This window comes from Centruroides vittatus, unplaced genomic scaffold (genome assembly GCF_030686945.1).
Source record: "Centruroides vittatus isolate TY-2023 unplaced genomic scaffold, ASM3068694v2 contig_134, whole genome shotgun sequence".
Classification (NCBI taxonomy): domain Eukaryota; kingdom Metazoa; phylum Arthropoda; class Arachnida; order Scorpiones; family Buthidae; genus Centruroides; species Centruroides vittatus.
Window position 1 is genome coordinate 948,482 of NW_027120852.1, and position 20,073 is coordinate 968,554.

Consider the following 20,073-nt stretch of genomic DNA (forward strand, 5'->3'; position numbering starts at 1 on the left):
CGGTGACGAAAGCCGCGCGCCTTCACCCCGCCGTTTCGTAACGATAAAAATGACGCAGCTGCCATTCTTTATTATTGATTCACCCGGTTTCGTTAAGTGACGTAGTCGAATCCGATCTTCTACCGGTTCTGCACCGACCACTTTCCGACACGTACCCTTTCGCCACCGAAAGAAATGCCACTTTACAATATGGCGCCCCGCCATCTCCCGTTTTGATTAGTCGATCGGCAAATCTCGCGTTTTATCGCCACTGCCGCGAGAACTACGGTAATTCCGACGCGTTCTGGTCTGCGAAAAAGTTTCGGGTCGCTCCATTTCCGTTTCCTGCTTAGGTGAACGGAGCGCGCGCTCGGCGCGGCGCGGCGCCGGGCTAATTAATTTCCCTAATTCGCAACAAAAATTTCTGGGAAAAACGGTGGCGTTCCGCAGCGTATCGATCGGCCGGGTTACGTCAATGCGTTATTTCGCGCCAGCGTCTCGGGCGCGCGCACTTCCATCCCGTCGGTCGACGTCCGGAAAGCCAGGGCGAACGAAGTGGCGGCCGAAAGAGCGGAAGAAGGGAGGAGAATGGCGCTTCCGCTTCCGGGCGGAAAGACGAGAAGCGCGGTGCGGAGAAGGGAGACAAAAGCGTCGGCGCGCGCGCCGTCCTCGACGGAGTTTTGCCTTCGCCCGCCGAGGCGAGGCGCGTTTTTAAAAGTCGGTCGGGCCTCTACGTCACCCGATCGATGGCCGTCGAGCGTCGAGGCGGCCGCCGCTGGAGTAGGCGACGAGAGCGCGGCGCGAGATCGTCAGTCGGGCCGTCAGCCGGACAAGGGGTAGCAGTCCGATGAATGAGCGCCGGTCGCAACATGCACGCTTCACCGATCTGACGCGATCTCTGCACAGGACCGGAAAGAAGTTTCGCATCGCACCCGCCGCCCACCTGGTGGCCGCCGCCAAGAGGCACCCCTCCGTCGTTACGGTAAGCCTTTTTCCCACCTCCGGCCGCTCTCCCGTCTCGCCATATGTTAGCCGAACGGCGCGCCCGCGGCTCGTTCCTCTGCCTCTCCGCCCCGTTTTCGGACACTTCCGGTCGGGACAGAACCCCCGCTCTTATCTAATCGGGCGACGTTACGCCTTTCCCGCACCCTCTTTGACGTTTGTCTTCCCCGACGGAAAATCCGTTTCTGCGGCCGGGCGACGGCGTAACGAGTGCGGAATTTTCGGCGGAGCGAAGAAAGGGCGCGGGAAAGGAGGCCGCGCTTTTTCTACCCTTTTTCGAGGGTCGATACTTCAAGGATAACCGCGTGTTTGCGCCTAACCTTGAGCGGCGCGGATCGATCCGGCGCGTTGGCCAGCGCCGCTCTCGGACGGAGAAAGGAACCGCAGGGGGGGACCGAATTCCGGTCGTTCCGGAAAGGGGGAGGACGGGGAAAAATGGTCGGGCCGGGTCGATAATTCGGAGGCGACCGGTCGACGGCGGCGGTTCCCGTCCCCGCCTCTACCCCGTTCGAAAATCGAACGGTCGCGGGTCGTTTCCCCCGCGTGTTACCGACCTTCTAACACACATTCCCGCGTAACGCGGTCCCGGATGGCTTTTACCCTTCCTCCTACTCCTCCGTGTCGGCGCGGCCGCTCCGTTTTTCGGACCTTTCCGAGCGACGTCAATAAATTGGCGCAAACGTCGGATTTAAGAAGCCGGAAGTGCCGCTGGTCGGGAAGAAAATCGCGCCGATGCGCTAATTGTCTTTACTCTAGTTTCCGGTCGGCCCCTTTTTCGTCCTTACGTTTTACTTCGTTCCCTTTTCCCGGACCGGAAATTTACTCGTTTCGCCAGTTTCTAAATCGCGCGAAAAATTTCGTTCCTAAACTGCTTTTTAAAAAGTATAACGGGTATCTTTCCTCGTCGATTTTTAGTATTTTATATACCAAAAGTCATAGATGTGAGGCTATCACTTTACTGGTTTTCCAAAAATAGTTTCTTAAATTAAAAAAGTAAATTATAAATATATTTTGTGTCCCATTGAACCGGAGGAACTGCTTCGGATGTAAAAGGACGCGTCGGGCATTACTTGTCTTTGTGGAATCGGAAGGACTCTCCGGAAAGTGGATTCGTCGGAAGGAGTTCGATTTCCCGGTTTCTCCTTCTCGGGACTCTTGGGTTTGTGGCCGAGAAAAAAATCGTTTCTTAATTCTGGTGATTTTTTTCCGTGTACCAATTTAATTACGGTAACTTCTAAACATATGAATAATGATTTGTGTAATGTTCTAGCGTTTATTTGTGCTTTGCTTGTTATCGTGTAAGCGAACATTATATGTGGCGACGATACGTCGCGCGTGTGGCTCGGATTAACTTCCGAGCCGTACGCGCGACGTATTTATACGAGTAAATATGCCCGCAAGCCCGAGCCGTTGCGTCGACGATAGCCCGTCGTTAGTTTGGCAACGTAAACGTCTACGAATGTCGTGTGTAACGCGTAACGGTTTGCATGCGTTGCGACGACGAGAAAAATAAAAAAATCGTGCAAAAGTTAGGCCTCTCCGTGCAAATAAGAGTGCGCCGTTTCCTCGATTTTGGATCTGCCGGCCGTTAACCCGGGATTTAAAAAATTTGAATAGTTTCGTGCGGACAAAACAAGTTGGACAAAAAAAGTATTTAATAAATATATGGGTGAAAATAATTTTTTTTTTTATTTATAAAATGTAGATCATTTAAATGTGTAATTTGAGCATTTACAGCCTTATTTATGAATATTTGTTCACGAATTACTTCCAAAATGACACATTTTAAAGTAAAATTAATTGTCTTTATTTTATGTCAAATTTTTTGATACATGGATTGCAGATAATGTTTTAATATGTACCTAAGGAAGTTTGGTTACCGGAAAGATTCTAGCCAAATAGTTAAATCTGGAATTTTTAAATTATCAGTTACCCATTTAGGATATAAAGAAAAAGCATTACCTATTTTGGATAATTTAACTAGAAATCGGGGTATATTCTTTCATATTGAAATGTCATTTCAACTTGTCGAAAGGACTTTAAGTTAATTCTTCCGTCCAGTTAAAAAGCTTTGAATAATAAATTGCATCTTTCTATCAATTGATATCAAGGTTGATAATGTTTTATATAATATGTATAAGGTTACATTACATTAAAATGCTTGTATGATTATTTGGGTGAAGTAATTAATGGCAAACTACAGAAAAGAAAAATTTCGGAAATTCCGTAACAACTTTGTTTAAAATTTTTGAGCTTTAAAGAAATGCATTAATACAATTGTAAAGATTAAGTGTTGCATAGAATTGTTTTATTCTATGCAATTTAGCTTATTATTTTGAGGAGGAAAAAACATTGTACCTGTAATTATTGTAATTTTATGATTGCACAGTCACTAGTTTTTGCCAGTTTCGTAGATAGTATTTATGTAAATCTTTAAGGAAAAAAAATATTAATATGTCAAATATTATAAAGAAATAGTGGTATATGATATTTTAAAATTTCTCTATAAAGAATAACTTTTGATCCACACAGTTCAAGACTGATCCAAAAGTTCTTCTCAATAAAGGAATTTTTAACTGTCATATATCTGTTTATATTTTAATAATTGTATAATTTACAAAGTAATTTCCTTGCTTAAAAGCTATATTATTTACTTACATATAATACTTATTATCACTGCTATTTCCCACATACATTCCTTTTCAAATTTTCTTGAATATAGAAGGAAAAACTGTAGATCCTATATATGTTTATAAAATTAATGAAAATGCAGTTTTCCTTTATACCATACAAATGCAAAAAAAATGCAGACAAAAATATAACATCATTCACGTAGTTCCTATAAAAATTTTTCTGGAAGGGAATATAGATTTAAAAATGGATTTATCTGTAAAAAAATGTGTTTCTTTGTTTTGTTTGTGACCGGATTGGTTACCATGGAAGTATTTAAGCTAACGGTTTCCAATATTTATATCCTTGTAATTCATAAATTGTATTAATAAAATATTTTTATATCCAAAAATATTTTAAACAAGTAATAATTCAGCCAGAAATAATGGATAGAAATTAGACTAATTAGAATGTATTCTCTGTATTGTCGAATATAATAACCGATTTTACTCGGTGTAATTTTGAAATTTTCAAATGCTCGAACGTAATTACTTTTATTCTCGAAGAAATTCTTTGTTCTTTTTCTAAAATGACGTAAGAATAAAAAATAGAGAACCGACTTACGAAATAAAAATGAAATTATTTACAATTGAAATAATGTACACTTTATTTACTTCTGTATCCTTTTAGTCATTTGCATTATGCTTTTTGTAAATACAAATGCATAAAAGTGTGTAAACATAAGCCCCATTTAAAAATTATCTTACTAGAAAATAACTGATTACAGTATGGATACAGAGAAGAAATAATTTTTTTTTTTTTTCAAAAATTTATTACACAAGATACTTATCTAAGCATCCCAGTTTCAATTAGTGATATTTTCCATTATATCTTCTTTTGATGTTAGCAGTACTACATATGTTTGTGAAGTTTCAAGAAATTCCCATTTAAGAAAAACTGCTACGTAATATAAGTGATGCAGTTAGAGTGAAATGGAATAATATTTGACGATTTGGCACGTACTAATTCCATAAATTAAAAATACCATGTCTACAAATGTAGATTATAAAAATTGAATTTATGAACTGTTTTAAAAACTGACTTTGTTAAATGATATTCTAATTAAATGTATTGGAATTGTTAGTGATTGTTAGCAAATTGATATATCTTCATATGTGAGCCTTCGTTTAATATTATGTTTAGTTTTCATTTTCATATACAGAATAATGCAGGTAAACTTGTGAAGAATTTTCGTCGGTTTATAAACCGGTCCAGGGGGATAGAGGTATAATCCAGAATTTTCGTACTGTTCCCTAGAAGTATTTTCCGAATGCCTCTTGCGTGAAGAAATTTGTATTCGACCGGTGTTCGATCGGTGGTAATTCCTTTATAGCTTTGCTTCTAGATATATGTCCATTAGTAACTCTTCAAAACTGGATCATATAAACAAAGACAACCAAACCAAAATCAGTACCTATGTAATTAATAAATAAAGAAAATATCTACTAACGTTTTATATATACCTGATGATGTCTATTTTAAATAGACGAATAACGTTAGTAAATATTTTCTTTATTAATTACATAGGTGCTGGTTTTGGTTTGGTTGTCTTTGTTTATATGCCGATTATTAATATAAATGAATGGAAATTTCTTATGGGTGTAGGATACCCTAAACAAAATTATTATTATTTTAATTACCGAGATTCGGAATGTGCATATTTTTTCCACTCGTTTTCCGTGCCATTCAATTCAACCACAGTTTGGTCAGATAATGGGGCCAATTTTGCCCACTATTCATTGCTCTAAAAATGCTTTGTTTACAGAATTAAATAAATTTTTTTTATATTAGTTTTGAAAAGCTTAAACTTTAATAATGGTCAAATTTGTTATTAGATATAAAGTATATTTTAATCAGTTTATTTTTAAATCAATGTATCCATCTTGCTAAATTTTCCAATAATAGCAAAATGCTATTTTAAGAGAATAGAAAAATTAATAATTTGGAAAAACCTTTGTTATTAATGTGCATAGAAAATAAATTCCAAACCAAATACTATGAATAGTGTAACTAAAAATAAATTAACAAGACAAATGCTAATTATCATTTTAATTAATTTTACTAATGAATTTTAATATCTTTTTTTTTTTGGCTCTTTTTGTCTTGTGGGCACTAAGAGGGAGTTTTCAATTAGTGCAAATAAACAATTTAACAATACACTTTTTATTGTTTATACTGTTGGAATCAGTTTTGTATAGGAATAAAATTCTTAAATTTTTTTTATTCCTACACAAATAAATTTTTAAAAAATGTATATAAATAAACATTTTGGAAGGTTGCTGTTTGATAGCAGATTTAAAATTTTTTAGATATTTAAAAGTTAGTCATGGGAAGAAAAATACATTAAGTATCCATTTTCCTTTAAACTTCAATTTAAAAAAGATATTTTATTGTTGGATATTAGAGTCCAATTGTTGCAAGATTCTACAAATCATATATTTAAATGTCATTTACTGTTTGTTCTTTTAATTATTTAATTAATATTAGGACAAGATAATGACCTAACAACCTATGTAAATGCCAAATTTCATACATTAAGCTAATAATTTAATCAATCAATAACAGTCTGTACCTTTGACTTTTGGTTATTTAGACCATACAAAGTATTATTATTTCTGTAACATGGATAATGTTATATGTTAGCACAAATTTCTTAACCCATGCTCTTTAATCATTCTGTCATTGATACAGTGCATGGATTGAAAAACCTGCAAAAACATTAATGAACACATTATTGTACAAAGTCAACATTCACAATGATTTGTGTGTATATATCATAATAATTATTTTTCAGACATACTGTATATGTAAGATTCACAAAGGCACATGTGCTCCAAGTATAAGAAACCTGCTTTTAGGTGTGCTGTTCTTGCATTAGCTTTTGGGAAAGAAAATACACTGGTGTGTAAAACTTAAGCTATGATGTAATTTTTAAGCAGACAGCCATGAAATTGTACAAAAGGGCTTGTTGCAATCAGTATAAAGAACACCCATTTCGGTAGAAAAGTGATTCGTATGCAAGAAGAAGACATCACAGTTGACGTGAGGGCATGCAAAATATATGCAGTCGGCATGCACGATGCAAGACTACAATGAAAAGGCTTTGATTCCATATTGTGTGCATTCTATTCATTTATGCACTAGTATGCTTTCTTCATCTTTTAAGTACGAAATATTGTGTCTGTATTCTGAATTTCGTGTCTCCCAGGTGTTTTCTTGCAGAGTTATGGCAAAAAACAATCATTGCTTAAGTTTTGCACACCAGTGTATGTAGTCATGCATGTTACTGAACACTAAATGTGTGCGCTAGCTCTTCAGTAGCACACATTTGCAACAAATTTTGATCTGCGGAATACTAGTACGATGGATAATTATCGGCTACTTTTTGGAGTGTGCCAGCTTGTCAATGTTGGATTAATGAACTTCTCTGTATATAGTTCACAATAATAATAATCTTATTTCAATTTTTATTTGTTTTTTGCTGATATTAGTGATTTATGTAGGAAACAATCAAAATTTTCTATAACTGTAACATGTAATTTCTATTTCTTTTATGTGGAGCTTAGTATGTATTTTTACACATGTAATAACTTTCCTAAAATTCATAATAAGCAATAAATGCAGACTGTATAAAATAATTGGAGAGAGAAAATGAGAAATTGCAGAATTTTTGTTGGATAAAACATAAATGGGGATTGAAAATCTATAACAAATAATAATGAGTTAAACAATTTTCTTGCCATTACATATTATGATTATTGCTTTTAAATAACTAGTCTCTAGACTTGTTGGGCTATGTTCAAGCTAATTTAATAACCATATAATTTGGTCTAAAGATAGATTAGGCTATCAAATTGTTACAAGATGTGATCTAACCATCTAGTCTGAAACCAAATTATAGTGTTGATTGCGTTAGTAGCCAAAGCCAATCCTGAAAAATTTGGCAATTATTTATGACTTAATAAATCGGGGTTGATGATTGCCTATTGTTTTAAATTTCTTTGAATATTAAAATTTGTTCATATAGTTTAAGAGAATATTGAGATTTTTTCAGATTTGAATTTAAAAAAGGCCTAAAGCATATTTAAAAAGTAATTAAAACAGAACTAAGTGGGTTTGACTTTTTGGCAGTCCTGAATGGCAAAATTAAATTCCAATTAAAATTTTATATGGCTGCAAGGTGCAATCCATGCGATAATTACTTTTTAATCCCTTGACACTTAAGGACTTGGTATGAATTTTTGCACTGAACTATTCTAATGTACATGTCCTATCTTAAGTAAAGCAGTCCAATAATTTAGAATGCTTAAATTTTGGCAAATTAGTATATGAAATCTAAATTTAGTAATGAATATATTTGTTCTTTAAGATCAAAATATACTGTATATAGTATAAATATTTATCTAAGCACCTAGTTAAGGCTATGTATGTCAAATTTAACAATTCTACATTTCATTATGTTAACTGTAGGTTTTACATAGTTAGATAAATCTGGTTTGATATAATCAAAATGGTTTACTGCTAACATAATCATGCATCTCGTGTGAAGAATTTGGATTCCATTTCCACTTGGAATTGTTGTTCTAAATATTTATGAAATTTAGTAATTAACTTATTTACTCACTATATTTATCAACAAATTAGAAATATTTGTTTAGCAGTAAGTTCATCTGATTATTAAGTTTTATTAACTTAAATTCAATTCAAATTATTATTAAATGTAGTAAATTTGGCAGCAGTTATTATTTGTTAAAACTTAGTGCAGAGTGAGAGATTAAATATAATTGCATATTAATTGTAAATGAGATAAAATTCTCTAAAATTACTAATGTAATGTGACACTATCTTTCGTAACTAAAAATCAAAAACAGTATTGTGTTTAATTCTGGTCATCAAGCTTTGCATTGTGCTATTTGTTTTGACAAATGATCATTTTTATCAGATTATGTGTAAGTGTGTGTTGAAATTTAAAGTTTTAAGTAATTTATCAATAAATTTTTTTATAAAGACATTTACAATTAGTGTCGTAGCATGCCACTAATTGCAAATGCATCATATGTGTGTTCACGTATTTTATATGCATGCGTAAAACGGGAACAATACATATCACTCGTCGAGTATTTGTGCACACGATTCGTGCTCTGTTTAACATACTTTTTGTGTTATTGCCGTAAAGCGGTTCGTCTCCGTTCGAGTATGTAAATGCATAGTTGTCGACATTATTGTAATGCAATGAACTCTAGATAATTATCTAAAATATATAAAATATAACATCTTACGAAAATAGATTAATAATTGCTATCAAATTTGCATAGCAATATAATAATTTAGACTAATTTTGTTAAATGTAGATTTGTTAAATAAATTTTGGTGTTTGTTTTTATTGGTTGTTTTTATGTTTGCATAAAATATTACTAGATAATTAAAAACTTTGATGACAAAAATTTCTAGCTCAGATAACATTTTAAGCATGGAAAGTGAATGTATGAAATATAATTAAATACTTTGAAACTGAATATAATCAATACATAAGTGTTCAATATATGTGCTATCGCTAACTTATATTTAAATAATAATCTTAGCTTACTTATATCAGTTCTTTCTTTCTTTGTTTACTTTTAGCATTAATTGCAAAATAGGATTATATCTTTGTTAGTGAATAGCAGAAATGTTGATATATTTTTAATAAATTATAAAGTACAAAATCCAGAAAAATCTAGCAATCTTCTTCCTATGAATAAGTATTAAAGCCAATTTTTTCAGTTAACTAATTTAACAGTGATTAAAAAAAATTTAATTTTTTCTTTCCTCTGACAGTAATACGTACTGCCATAGTGAAGAAAAAAAATGGAATCTACAAAAATGTGCTTAGACAATCATTTTAAACTCAAAATGACGATATAACTGTTTAAATGAGGACATTTGATAATGCTACCTAAGAAAGATTTGGAAAAATAGGTATAGTCATAAGTAACCTAATATCTATAATATGTTGTGTGAACATACTATTATATATGTACAGTACTTAGCCAAACTACACGGGATACTGTAGTGTACTTGTAATGACTAAATAGCCAAGACACTGTACACTGTATACTATTGTTCGTGTTGCCAATTCTTTAATAAGCTTCCCTAATATCGACCACATTTTTCTGCCAGATTATGCTACCATCCTCGAGATTGTAACAGTGATTCCTCATTATCCAATATTATAACCTTATTTTTTGTTTTAAACTTATAGGACTGTAGATGTAATTGCAGTCGGATGTTTCCTTGACATTGTGGTGCATGACTATAACAAAATGTAAACATTCAATCTTTCAGTTTTATTTTATAATGAAGAAGATATAAAAATACACTTATTTTTAATATTGTTTTTTATCCTTATACACATATCCTTTATGTAAATTCTCCAGACAAAACTTTTGTGTTCAAAAGAGTATAAGTCCAACAAAAAGAGGTCTTATGGTAATGTAATCTTATATATTTCTGAAGGTTTGAGTTCAATTATTTCAAATTAATCTTTCTTTTCCAATGACTATGTGTCTATATTACTAAAGTAAGTAAGTGAAAAATAAATGTAGTAATACTTTTAAATTGTAAATTAGTAATTAAGAAGTAACCATTTGCTCTTGCTTTTTGATTATTAATGAAAAAGCAAGAGCATCCTAGGTGCCACCATTTGACAACATTCTTTGTTTCCAAATTATGGATGCTTAGTGTAAAATATGTGAATTTTTCCATTTTTACAAAAAAAAATAAATAAATAAATAAATGTACCAGAAAAGGGGAAAACTACATTTCTATTGATTTCCGAAGTTTGTTGTCGAAGAGAAAGGTGTTAAGTATAAATCTCTTGTATGTTTCCATATTGGCTAAGATCTACAGTTCATATTTCCATTGTAATTGTTTATCTTTTCATTCACATTGTCTGCTTTACCTGAGAACGTTTTGGTGGAAACTTGATTATCCATATAAATATGGACAACCAAGTTTTTGTATGAATATATTCAATAAAAGATTTTTTTTATTTAAGATGTACAGTGCTTGAATTTGTCTTTGAAAGTCAGTCTTTATTTATTAGATCTTTCAACTATTTTAAATTTCAAGAACTTTTATGTAAAAAAAAAAGTTAATCAGTTTGCCTATCTGTTCTTTAATTTTTTTCCTTTGACTGTAACCTAATTTAAATATTTTCATATATTAATAAAAACAACACCTTAATATTTCCAGCAATAAATTATTTAATAAGATAATAATGTTTTTGACTATTTCTAATAGCCTTCCTCAGTTAAACGAACTCAAACAAAAAGAATGCTAAAAATAGAATACAAGCAATACAAAAATTTTTTGAAGTTCAAATTAAATTGCAACGTAAAAACGCAGTCGCGTAGTAGAAACAAAGAAATTGCACATGTGATTCGTATAGGAATAATAATAAACATAAATAAAATAGTGCCGCGATAATAGAATATATGCCTATTACAAGATAACTATTATGTACTATGGTAAAATGATTTCCATAAAGTGGATAAACCATCTGCATCCCTATGGTTAATACAGCCCATGTTAATGTGGGCTTTGTAGATTTCAAGTTTTTCTAGATGTTTTAGCGCCTGCTTGTTGTTCGTAACCCTAACAATAGATGCTTTGTTCCAACGAACGTCGACGTCCCGATGCTTAGCAAAAGCCACGAGCGCAGTACTATCCATATTCTTAGTGATGGAGTATTTATGTTCTTTAACCCTCTGCTTTTTTTTTTTTTTCATATATTATTATATTTTGAAATTATAGTTCATTTAGAATAAATTTCAAATATATTAATTTAAACAGCCTTATTTTAACTGAATTAAAAATTGGTAATTTTTGTATGCTAAAAAGACTATAAAATATGCAGAATAGAAACATTCATTTCTTTTCTGTGTGTTTGTGTGTAGTAAATAAATGAAATGTATTGAAGTTTGTCACTTAAATTTTTAGTACTTGCTAAATCTTTAGTTTTAATCACATTTTGTTATATATAAAAATGAAAGAATGTAGATAATATTTCATTTTATCTGTGCTCTTTAATGATAATTGTTTTAATCATTTTATATTTGCTAAATTTATCTAGGAATATAAATATTATGATTACAAAAAGAAATAATAGATTATTTTTTCCAGAAAAGTAATTGAAACAGCAATAAAATTTTAAATTTCAAGAAAAGGCAAAAATATTGGCAAATGTGAGATGTAATTGACTGAAAAATTTAAAATTAAGTTTTAAATCAAGATAAAATGACTTCTGTGGAATTTATTTTATTATGCAAAATATTCAGATTGGGTGTGTTTAACTTAAATATTTGATTTAAAAACTTTTAAATGCAGTTCAAATATATTCAAAATTTGTAAGTGTTAAAAGCTGTTCTTGTACATTTTTATCTTTTCTTAAATGAACAGTTTTACTTAAATGTAAAACTATTTAATCTATAAATTGACCTTTGTGTTCTTGAGATATTGAAAGTAATTTTTTTTAAATAGCTTCATTTAAAAAATAATAATAATGCAATTGAAAATGTCAGTGGACATTTTTTAAAATACATTGAGGTATATTCAGTTTTCTTACATAGTATTGTAAAAAGAAAATTCCTTTAAAAGAATCAAAAATATCAGATGGCCATAATTTTTGAATAATTAGATTTAATAATTTCCTTGCAAAATACAGGTTCAAAATATAAGATTTCTTTTTAAAGTTAATTGTGTGATCTTTTACATGATTTAATACTTGAGTATTTAATATATGTAGAATAAGTATTTGTAAAGAGAATGTAAGATTATTTTAATATTTAGGTTGCTAAGGAAAATATTACTGACTCGTTAAATTTTTAATTAAACTATGCTCTTGTTTTATCACTTAAGACATTGCAGATATGTATATTGTGTGACTAGAGGAAAAGTTATAGTAGTAGTTTTATATAACTCATATCAATGCATTATCAATGGAATAATTTAAGGAAAAAAGTATTGTCTGTAATACATGGGGAAAAGAATTTGTGTCCATTCATTTTGACAGTCTTTTTATTGATTTATTTTTTTTTAATAATAGAAGTGATGATTAGAAAGACAATAGTTAAAGAGTGAACTAAACAATACAAAACTGAAAGCTTGTGAAGTATGCTATTCTAAGTAAAACTGAAATAGTAAAGGCAAATATAGATAATAACCAAGAACAAAAACTTTGCTCATTGATGGTGAACGTATATTAGTATTATAAATGCGTTGAAAGAATCGGGCTTAGTTACGATGCTAAGATTTTTTATGATTGCCGTACTATGTTAGAGGAATAAAACATGTTTGGTGCGTGGATTGGCTATGAAAAAACCAACAAACGTGGTAATAATACATGACAAATAAAGATGTACTGTACTTCTGATCGGATATATAAAAGTTAATCCATTGTTAGACATCTTAAAGTGTCTCGGTCAGATATAAGCCTATTTCTAGTGTAATTTAATAAATATTTCTATACTTTTGTATTTCTTTTTGGTTCTGTTTGAGACTGGTTTAAAAATCAGCTTAAAATTTAATATTGATAAATCCCTATTTAATGTTAGAAGTTTCGTGTCACGGAAAGATGAATTTATTAATAATAAAAAGTAATAATGATCAAGAGAATTATTCAGGATAGTTTTCTGGATACTGATGATTGAAATGACTTGTTTGAAGATGTCTTTTTATGACTTGTTGCATTTTGAATACTGAAAGATTTGGTGGCAGTTTGATCCAGAATGTCCCACATTTCAACTACATTAGATTTTGTTATATTTCTTGTAGTCAGTTTCACTTCTTTAAGTATTAACTATAAAACAAAACTAATCAAAAAGTTTTATTTTAGTTCTTTGTATTTTTATTTAAACATTACCAGGATTATAATAATAGATGTCTAATACTTCTATATAGAAATATAACTGTCCTAATATATTTTTCAGATTGTTATTTTTGTTTTATGACAACGTTTGACAATAAATCCAGTGGAGGTTTGTGTTGTTGTTGATAAATCTAGCTTCTTAACCTTTAAAATGTATTGCAGATCAGTGAATGGATAAATTTCCCACCACAACATGCACAATTTGTCTGAATAAATAAACTAAATCACATATACAAAATAAAATAGATATTTGTATACTGGTGCTTGGAGTATCTGCACTTGTTAAACCATACTTATGACTGATGTTCATATTAACAATAAAGTACTGCTCCTTACTTTATTAAAGTCTTCTCCATAAATTTTGATAAATGTTTTTAAAATACTTTTTTTTATCTTTAGATCAAAAACTAAATTGAAATCTTTGAATTAATTTGATGATTATTAAATCTAAATAATATACAGTGAGATTTTTTGAACATTTCAAAGTTTTTGATGTTTTTGCCACTTTATTAAGTCTAAATTTTGAAATGTGTGATTATATTTTTGCATTTGTTATTAAACACACTTTAGTTGAGTGTCCTTATCAAATAGTCTAGTACAACCTCTTTGTCCTTTTGTTAATCAGTTTATCATTACTACTTACTACAAATAGCTCTTCTGGACGTTTAGTCTTAGCTATATTTGTTAATACTGAAACTTTGATATCCAATAGCAATGGGGGCTTATGTTGTATATTTGAACACCATGCCATATATAAGTGCCTAATAGACTAGCAGCCAATACATTTACGTGTGGTATGACTTTGAATGTGCCATGTGAGCTCCTGTTACCCTTAGATATTGAAACTTTGATATTGATAAAAGTAGTTAAGACTAGATCATGTACTGTTGTAAGAGGAACGGCTAGAGAAACTCAAAATCTTACTGATGCTCAGCAATAAAATCTGTTTATCCTAAAATATTTATTTTTGTCTAAGTTTTTTATGATTTTGTCAAACAGTAATGTTTGGTTTGCAATTTTTGCACTAACAGAAATTCTTCATGAATCAACTTCTGTGCATCAAATTAAATTCTGCTAGATAACACAATGCTCCTCATTGATTATTTCTTTAAGATTATTGCCCTAGCAGAAAAAAATACATCATCATATTTTGTTTTCAAGGACTTGCATAAAGCCTATATATAAAATTTTGTGGGCAGTATATTGAACTAAGTGTATTTTAATCTGTTCTAGATCTTCTTCTGATTTTGCTTATTCTATGAATACTATATTTGATAACCGTTGTATACAATCGGTATTTTTTTTAACAAAATGGCTTTTATTCAAAATAATTATATATTTCAGACTGCATCTGTGGCAAATGGCAACGATGGAAATGCAGCGACCGTACAAACGCACAGCACGTCGGGATACGGAAAAGGCGACTGTTCCCTAGATAATCAAAAGCTGACGGTTACAAAACTTTCTACCATTCACGCCCAGGAGAAAAAGAAACAACATTCGGTTACAAAGGTATTTTGCATTTACATATTTACTCGCAAACTTACAATAATTACCTATACTTGTACATAATAAACTTTCCACTGTCCTAGTACGTAATTATATTTGTGCTTTAATTTGCAATCAGTTGAAACCGTTCATATCTAGTTGTTGTTTAACTTTTTAAAATATATAATTCCAGAACACTCATTTTAGAAAGTTTTATTGTAAGAGAGACATCAAACAGGTTAAAATCAGACACTTTTACAATATCTTCATCATCTAGTTTTTAAATAATGTAGGTTCTAAGAAATGACATAAAGTTACTTAGCAACTATAATTTTAAATATTGAAAATGGAAATAATTTTTTTTTATTTGTTTCTCATTAAAGTAAAAAAAAGTTTCTGAAACACTATTTTTTCAAATCAAAACAAATCTAAATATTGTAAGTGAATAGCAATAATAAGCAAAAAATGAGGAAATGGATAATGAAAATTACTACACCTATCAAATTGTGCCTTCCTTAATTTTATTTATGGATATTTCTTCATTAAAATGTCTGTTTCTACTTAGTTGTATTCATAGATATGTTTTATTTGTATTAAAAACATAAAAATAAATTTTATTTACTTAAAAATTAAAATTTATTGACAAATAATAATTCAGCTTTGTTGATGTTTGCATGAAATATAAAAAATAAAACTCTCCTTAATGCAGTCTTGTTATTCTTTTAACTTCTGAAGAAAAGAAAATCACTACTGTATAAGCATAACTAGTAATAAAATATAATACTGAAAATATCCTTAAAAATGATGATTATTGATTATTTCTTCATTCAGGTATTTTATAAAACCTTTTATGATTATGATTATTTTCTATAACATCATCTCTACGTTCATTTAATAAAAATTGTCACAAAAAGAAATAAGAAGGTTTAAGTGAATATTGAAAAACAGATAGGAAATAGTATATAAAAAAGATGTTTTAAAAAACTTGTCTTTTACAATGTGTATTTTTATTGAAAAATCATAAATAATAGAGATTGTTGATAGATGATGTCATTGTGTTGACTAGACAATAAAAATTAAACCAGCCTTCTTCAAAAAATACAGTATGCATTGACACTTTTCAATAAAAATATATTGTATGATTTTAATAATTTTAAATATCAATGAAAAACAATATGATAGATCTGTAATACAAAGACTAAAGTTAAGGAACACAGGTTGTCATAGTAATGAAACCAATTTCAAAAATATATTCTCTCAATATACAGATTTGTGATATTTCTCTCAGTGGAATTTTCATATTTGAAAAGATTTAAACCAGTAATTTTTTATTTGGATGCCTGATTACTTAACTTGACTTTTTATAAAGCTGCCAAAAGTATGACTCAAAGTTTTTTCATGCAGTGACTTAATATATCAATAAATAAATTCCACATAGTAAACTGCTGAGTTTTTGTTTGATTTATCAAAAATTTATATCATCTGATTCTTTCTTAATGTATATCTGAAATATTTATTGCACATTCTTTTTTCATTTTATGAAAGTTTGTAATGCGTTGAACATTTATAAATAAAAATAACTTTAATTAATTAAAAAATTATGTACCCAGAACCTTTTATGGTGTGATAAAGCAAAAATCGACAAACAAATGTTTTCGAACTTCTTCTGCACTCTGCTCCTGGTTCCAAATCGTTTCTAGACGGATGTTCGATTGTCGTTAAATATCAGTTCGATTGGCATGTCATTTAAATATCGGCTCTATCGTAGTTCCAAAGGATTTACAAAAAACCCACATCGTGCATGCGCGACAAGTCAGCCCATCCATGTATAATGGATGACTAGAGTGTGCTGTGAATTAACTCTTCCCAGGCCAATGACAAAACCATCTCCTTTTTAAAATTTATGCACGTACTAGTGATGGATGATTTAAAGATGTGCATAGTCTCTAACCATTTGAGATGTTCATTGGGAGGTGCAGCGAGGAGGAGATTGGCCCAGGTAAAGTCAGCTACTATGTCTGGATCAGTTACATACATAGCAAGGGACGTGGAGGTTCTCCTGTGATGAATATCTGCTTGATGTTCTTGTAATCTGACATCCATGGATCATTTAGTAGAGCCTATATATATCAGGATACTATCGCACCTATTATCCCTTAAAGGCACACTATAGATTCCGGGCATCTGCTGGGGTTAGGAGAGTCCTTCCCATTACGTAGGATGTTGAAAATAGTAAGGCACCTCTTGAAAGCGAGATGTAGCTGGCGCTTCCTGGCAACCTTGGCGTATAGAGATCTTAAGTACGGGTTGTATGTGATGGAGATTCATTCTATGTCTTCCGGCTGGTTATCGACATGCTGGTCCAATTCTCGTGTGTTTTCTGAATATATACGTTGATGATGATGTATCAGCCTATGTATATCTTTGTGATACCCGTGATTGGCGGAAAAGTGGACTATATACACTAGTTTTGTATCACGAGCCTGGATGTTGGAAGAATGTGTGAAGGCTCTTCTGATTAAGGCTCTAAAGGCTGAAGTCTTGTATGTAAGCGGATCGCAGGACCCAGAAGGAATGTACGACGATGTAGATTCGGGTTTATGATATACCGAAGTGTGGATGCCCGAGCTTTCCACTTTAATGTTTATATCCAGAAAGTGCACTTTGGAAGGATTAGATTGCTCTATTTCCAGTGTCAACCCATAGGGGTTATTGTTAAAAGACTCGACCAAGGTTGTTACATCCGGTGCGGTTTTCCAAAAAATGATTATGTCATCAATATACCTCCTATACAATTGGATGTTGGTGAAGAATTGAGAGAGGACCTTGCTTTCCAATTGCCGCACAATCATTTCACACAGGTCCCCAGAAACCGGGCTGCCCATGGGGACCCCCCTACCCTGTGTGTAGATATTGGCATTAAACTGGAATATTGAATTATAACAAATTAAGTGTGCCATTTCCAGCACTTGGTTGTGTAATGCATGGTCTCTGGTAATACGAAATAAGATGTCCCTGAGTGCACAGAAAGTGGGAGGGAGCTGAATGGAGGGGTAGAGGGACTTCTTCTGAAGTCCAACACAATGATGTAACAGGGGGAGGTGACTTCTTTCAACTTTGTTATAAGCTCCATTGGGCTATTGATGGTGTAAGGGTATCCTTGTAAGTGTGGAGTAAGAAGGGTGTGCACTGCCTTCTCAAGTTTACGAGTAGGCGCTCTTGCTTTGTCCACGACTGGGCGGAACTGTTGGCCTGGTTTATGCGTCTTCGCAAAGGCAAACAATTTCAGGACATGGTGGGATCAACGGCCAAGTTAACAAGCGCTAAGTGTTTAGCGAGATTGGTATGGGCAAAACGTTTGACTCTGGAATGTAGCTTATCGATAAAACTTTCTTCCACTTTATTGCAGCGCGTAAGTGATAGGTATTGTTGTAGGCCCCTTTCGTAGGTGTCACGTTTCACGAGAACCACGGTTTTGCATTATCGCACCATAAAAGGTTCTGGGTACGTAATTTTTTGAAGTAATTTCAATGTAGTGAGTTATTTAACTTTAATTAATTAATTTAAATATCACAAAATCACTAAAACAAATCATAAAACATTCAAAAAATTATATAATTGATGTATTTCTAATTTTTCTCTGCAGTGGGATTAAATTTTTAACGTTATACTATTTTTGTATCATTTAACTCTTCCTATTGATTAAATACTTTATATTAAACTTTATTAAATATAATAGAAATATTTCTAAAATTCTTTCAATCTTTTCTTTTCTAAAAGTTTTTTAAAATCTAATACATGAAAAATACAAATATAGTAAAATCTGTCAAAAAACAGAACCCGAATAAAATTAAACTTGTCAAATATGGGAAAAAATGTTGGAATTGAGTGATTTTCTGTTAAATTTTACTATAAGCCAAGAAGTCTGTCCAGTGTGGAAACAAGTTTTTGGATGAAAAGAATATAACTTGACCAGAATAATGCAAAAAATTAAGATTCCACTTGTAGATAAATAATTAAAATTGTCTTCAGATATAACAGTCACTGCAGAGCATAACAAAATTTATTCTGAGAACAAGTTAACCTTTTCAGGGAAACAAGGTCATTTGATGAGGACATAGAACATGTCTTTGTTAGTAATAATGATGGGCAAAATCAAATACTTATAAGAATGGAATAAATTTTTAAGAATATAGTTCTCGAGAACAAACAAAATTGCAATTCATTCAAAACAGTGAGAATAAGGAAATGCAGTCTGTCAATTTGCCTTGTATAAACTATGTAGTAGTTCATAGCTAACTAGCATTGAGTATTCCAGAACAGGTTGATTAACATTATTGGTAATTGCAGAAATTGAAGTTAATGATTGATTAGAATACTAAAATTCTTCAAGAAGTCAGATCACATAATAACTTGATCTCTAATATTGTAATACAATTATAATTTCTTACAGAAGAGTGAGATACTAGTTCTTGGTAATCAAATTGCTTGTTTGCCATCGTGTGAGCTCATAAGTATCACATTTGAGAAGTTTTCAAATATCTAATACAAAATTCTTGAGAACAATGAGAATTTTTTAGAATCAAATAGTTCTCAATTCTTGCATTTGAATACATCCATCTGTATTTGGTGTTACTGGATTAAATCTAGTAATAAATATTTTATGTACATAAAAGTGATTTTACTATGAAAAAATGAATGTAACTTGTGTGACTTTATCTGGTATAGTTTAAAGATAAAAATATATATGTATATTTGTGTTAAAACCTGTTCAAAATAGAAAAAAATTCAGTAGGTGAGATTCTGGTTTACACAAGTTTTACTTTATTTAGAAAGGAAAAAAATATTTTAAAATCAGATACATTTAATAGATATTGGTGAGTGCAACTTTTATTTTGGGCTAATTGACCATTATCTAAAAATGTTTCTTAACTTCCACATAAATTAATTTTTCATGTAGATATTGCCATCCTTCTTACGTTCACTTTTAGGAAGAGCTGTGCACAAATGATGATAAAATTTTTTTT

At 31.6% G+C, this 20,073-nt stretch overlaps 1 protein-coding gene across 1 annotated transcript in view; it reads left to right on the forward strand.

Annotated features, from left to right (window-relative positions):
* The window catches only part of LOC136990773 (protein AF-9-like), a 74,078-nt gene that overhangs the window by 41,183 nt on the left and 12,822 nt on the right, over positions 1-20,073 (forward strand). The window contains 2 exon segments of the mRNA XM_067289209.1: positions 764-961; positions 14,903-15,070. Of these exon segments, the coding sequence (XP_067145310.1) occupies positions 764-961; positions 14,903-15,070 (366 nt within the window).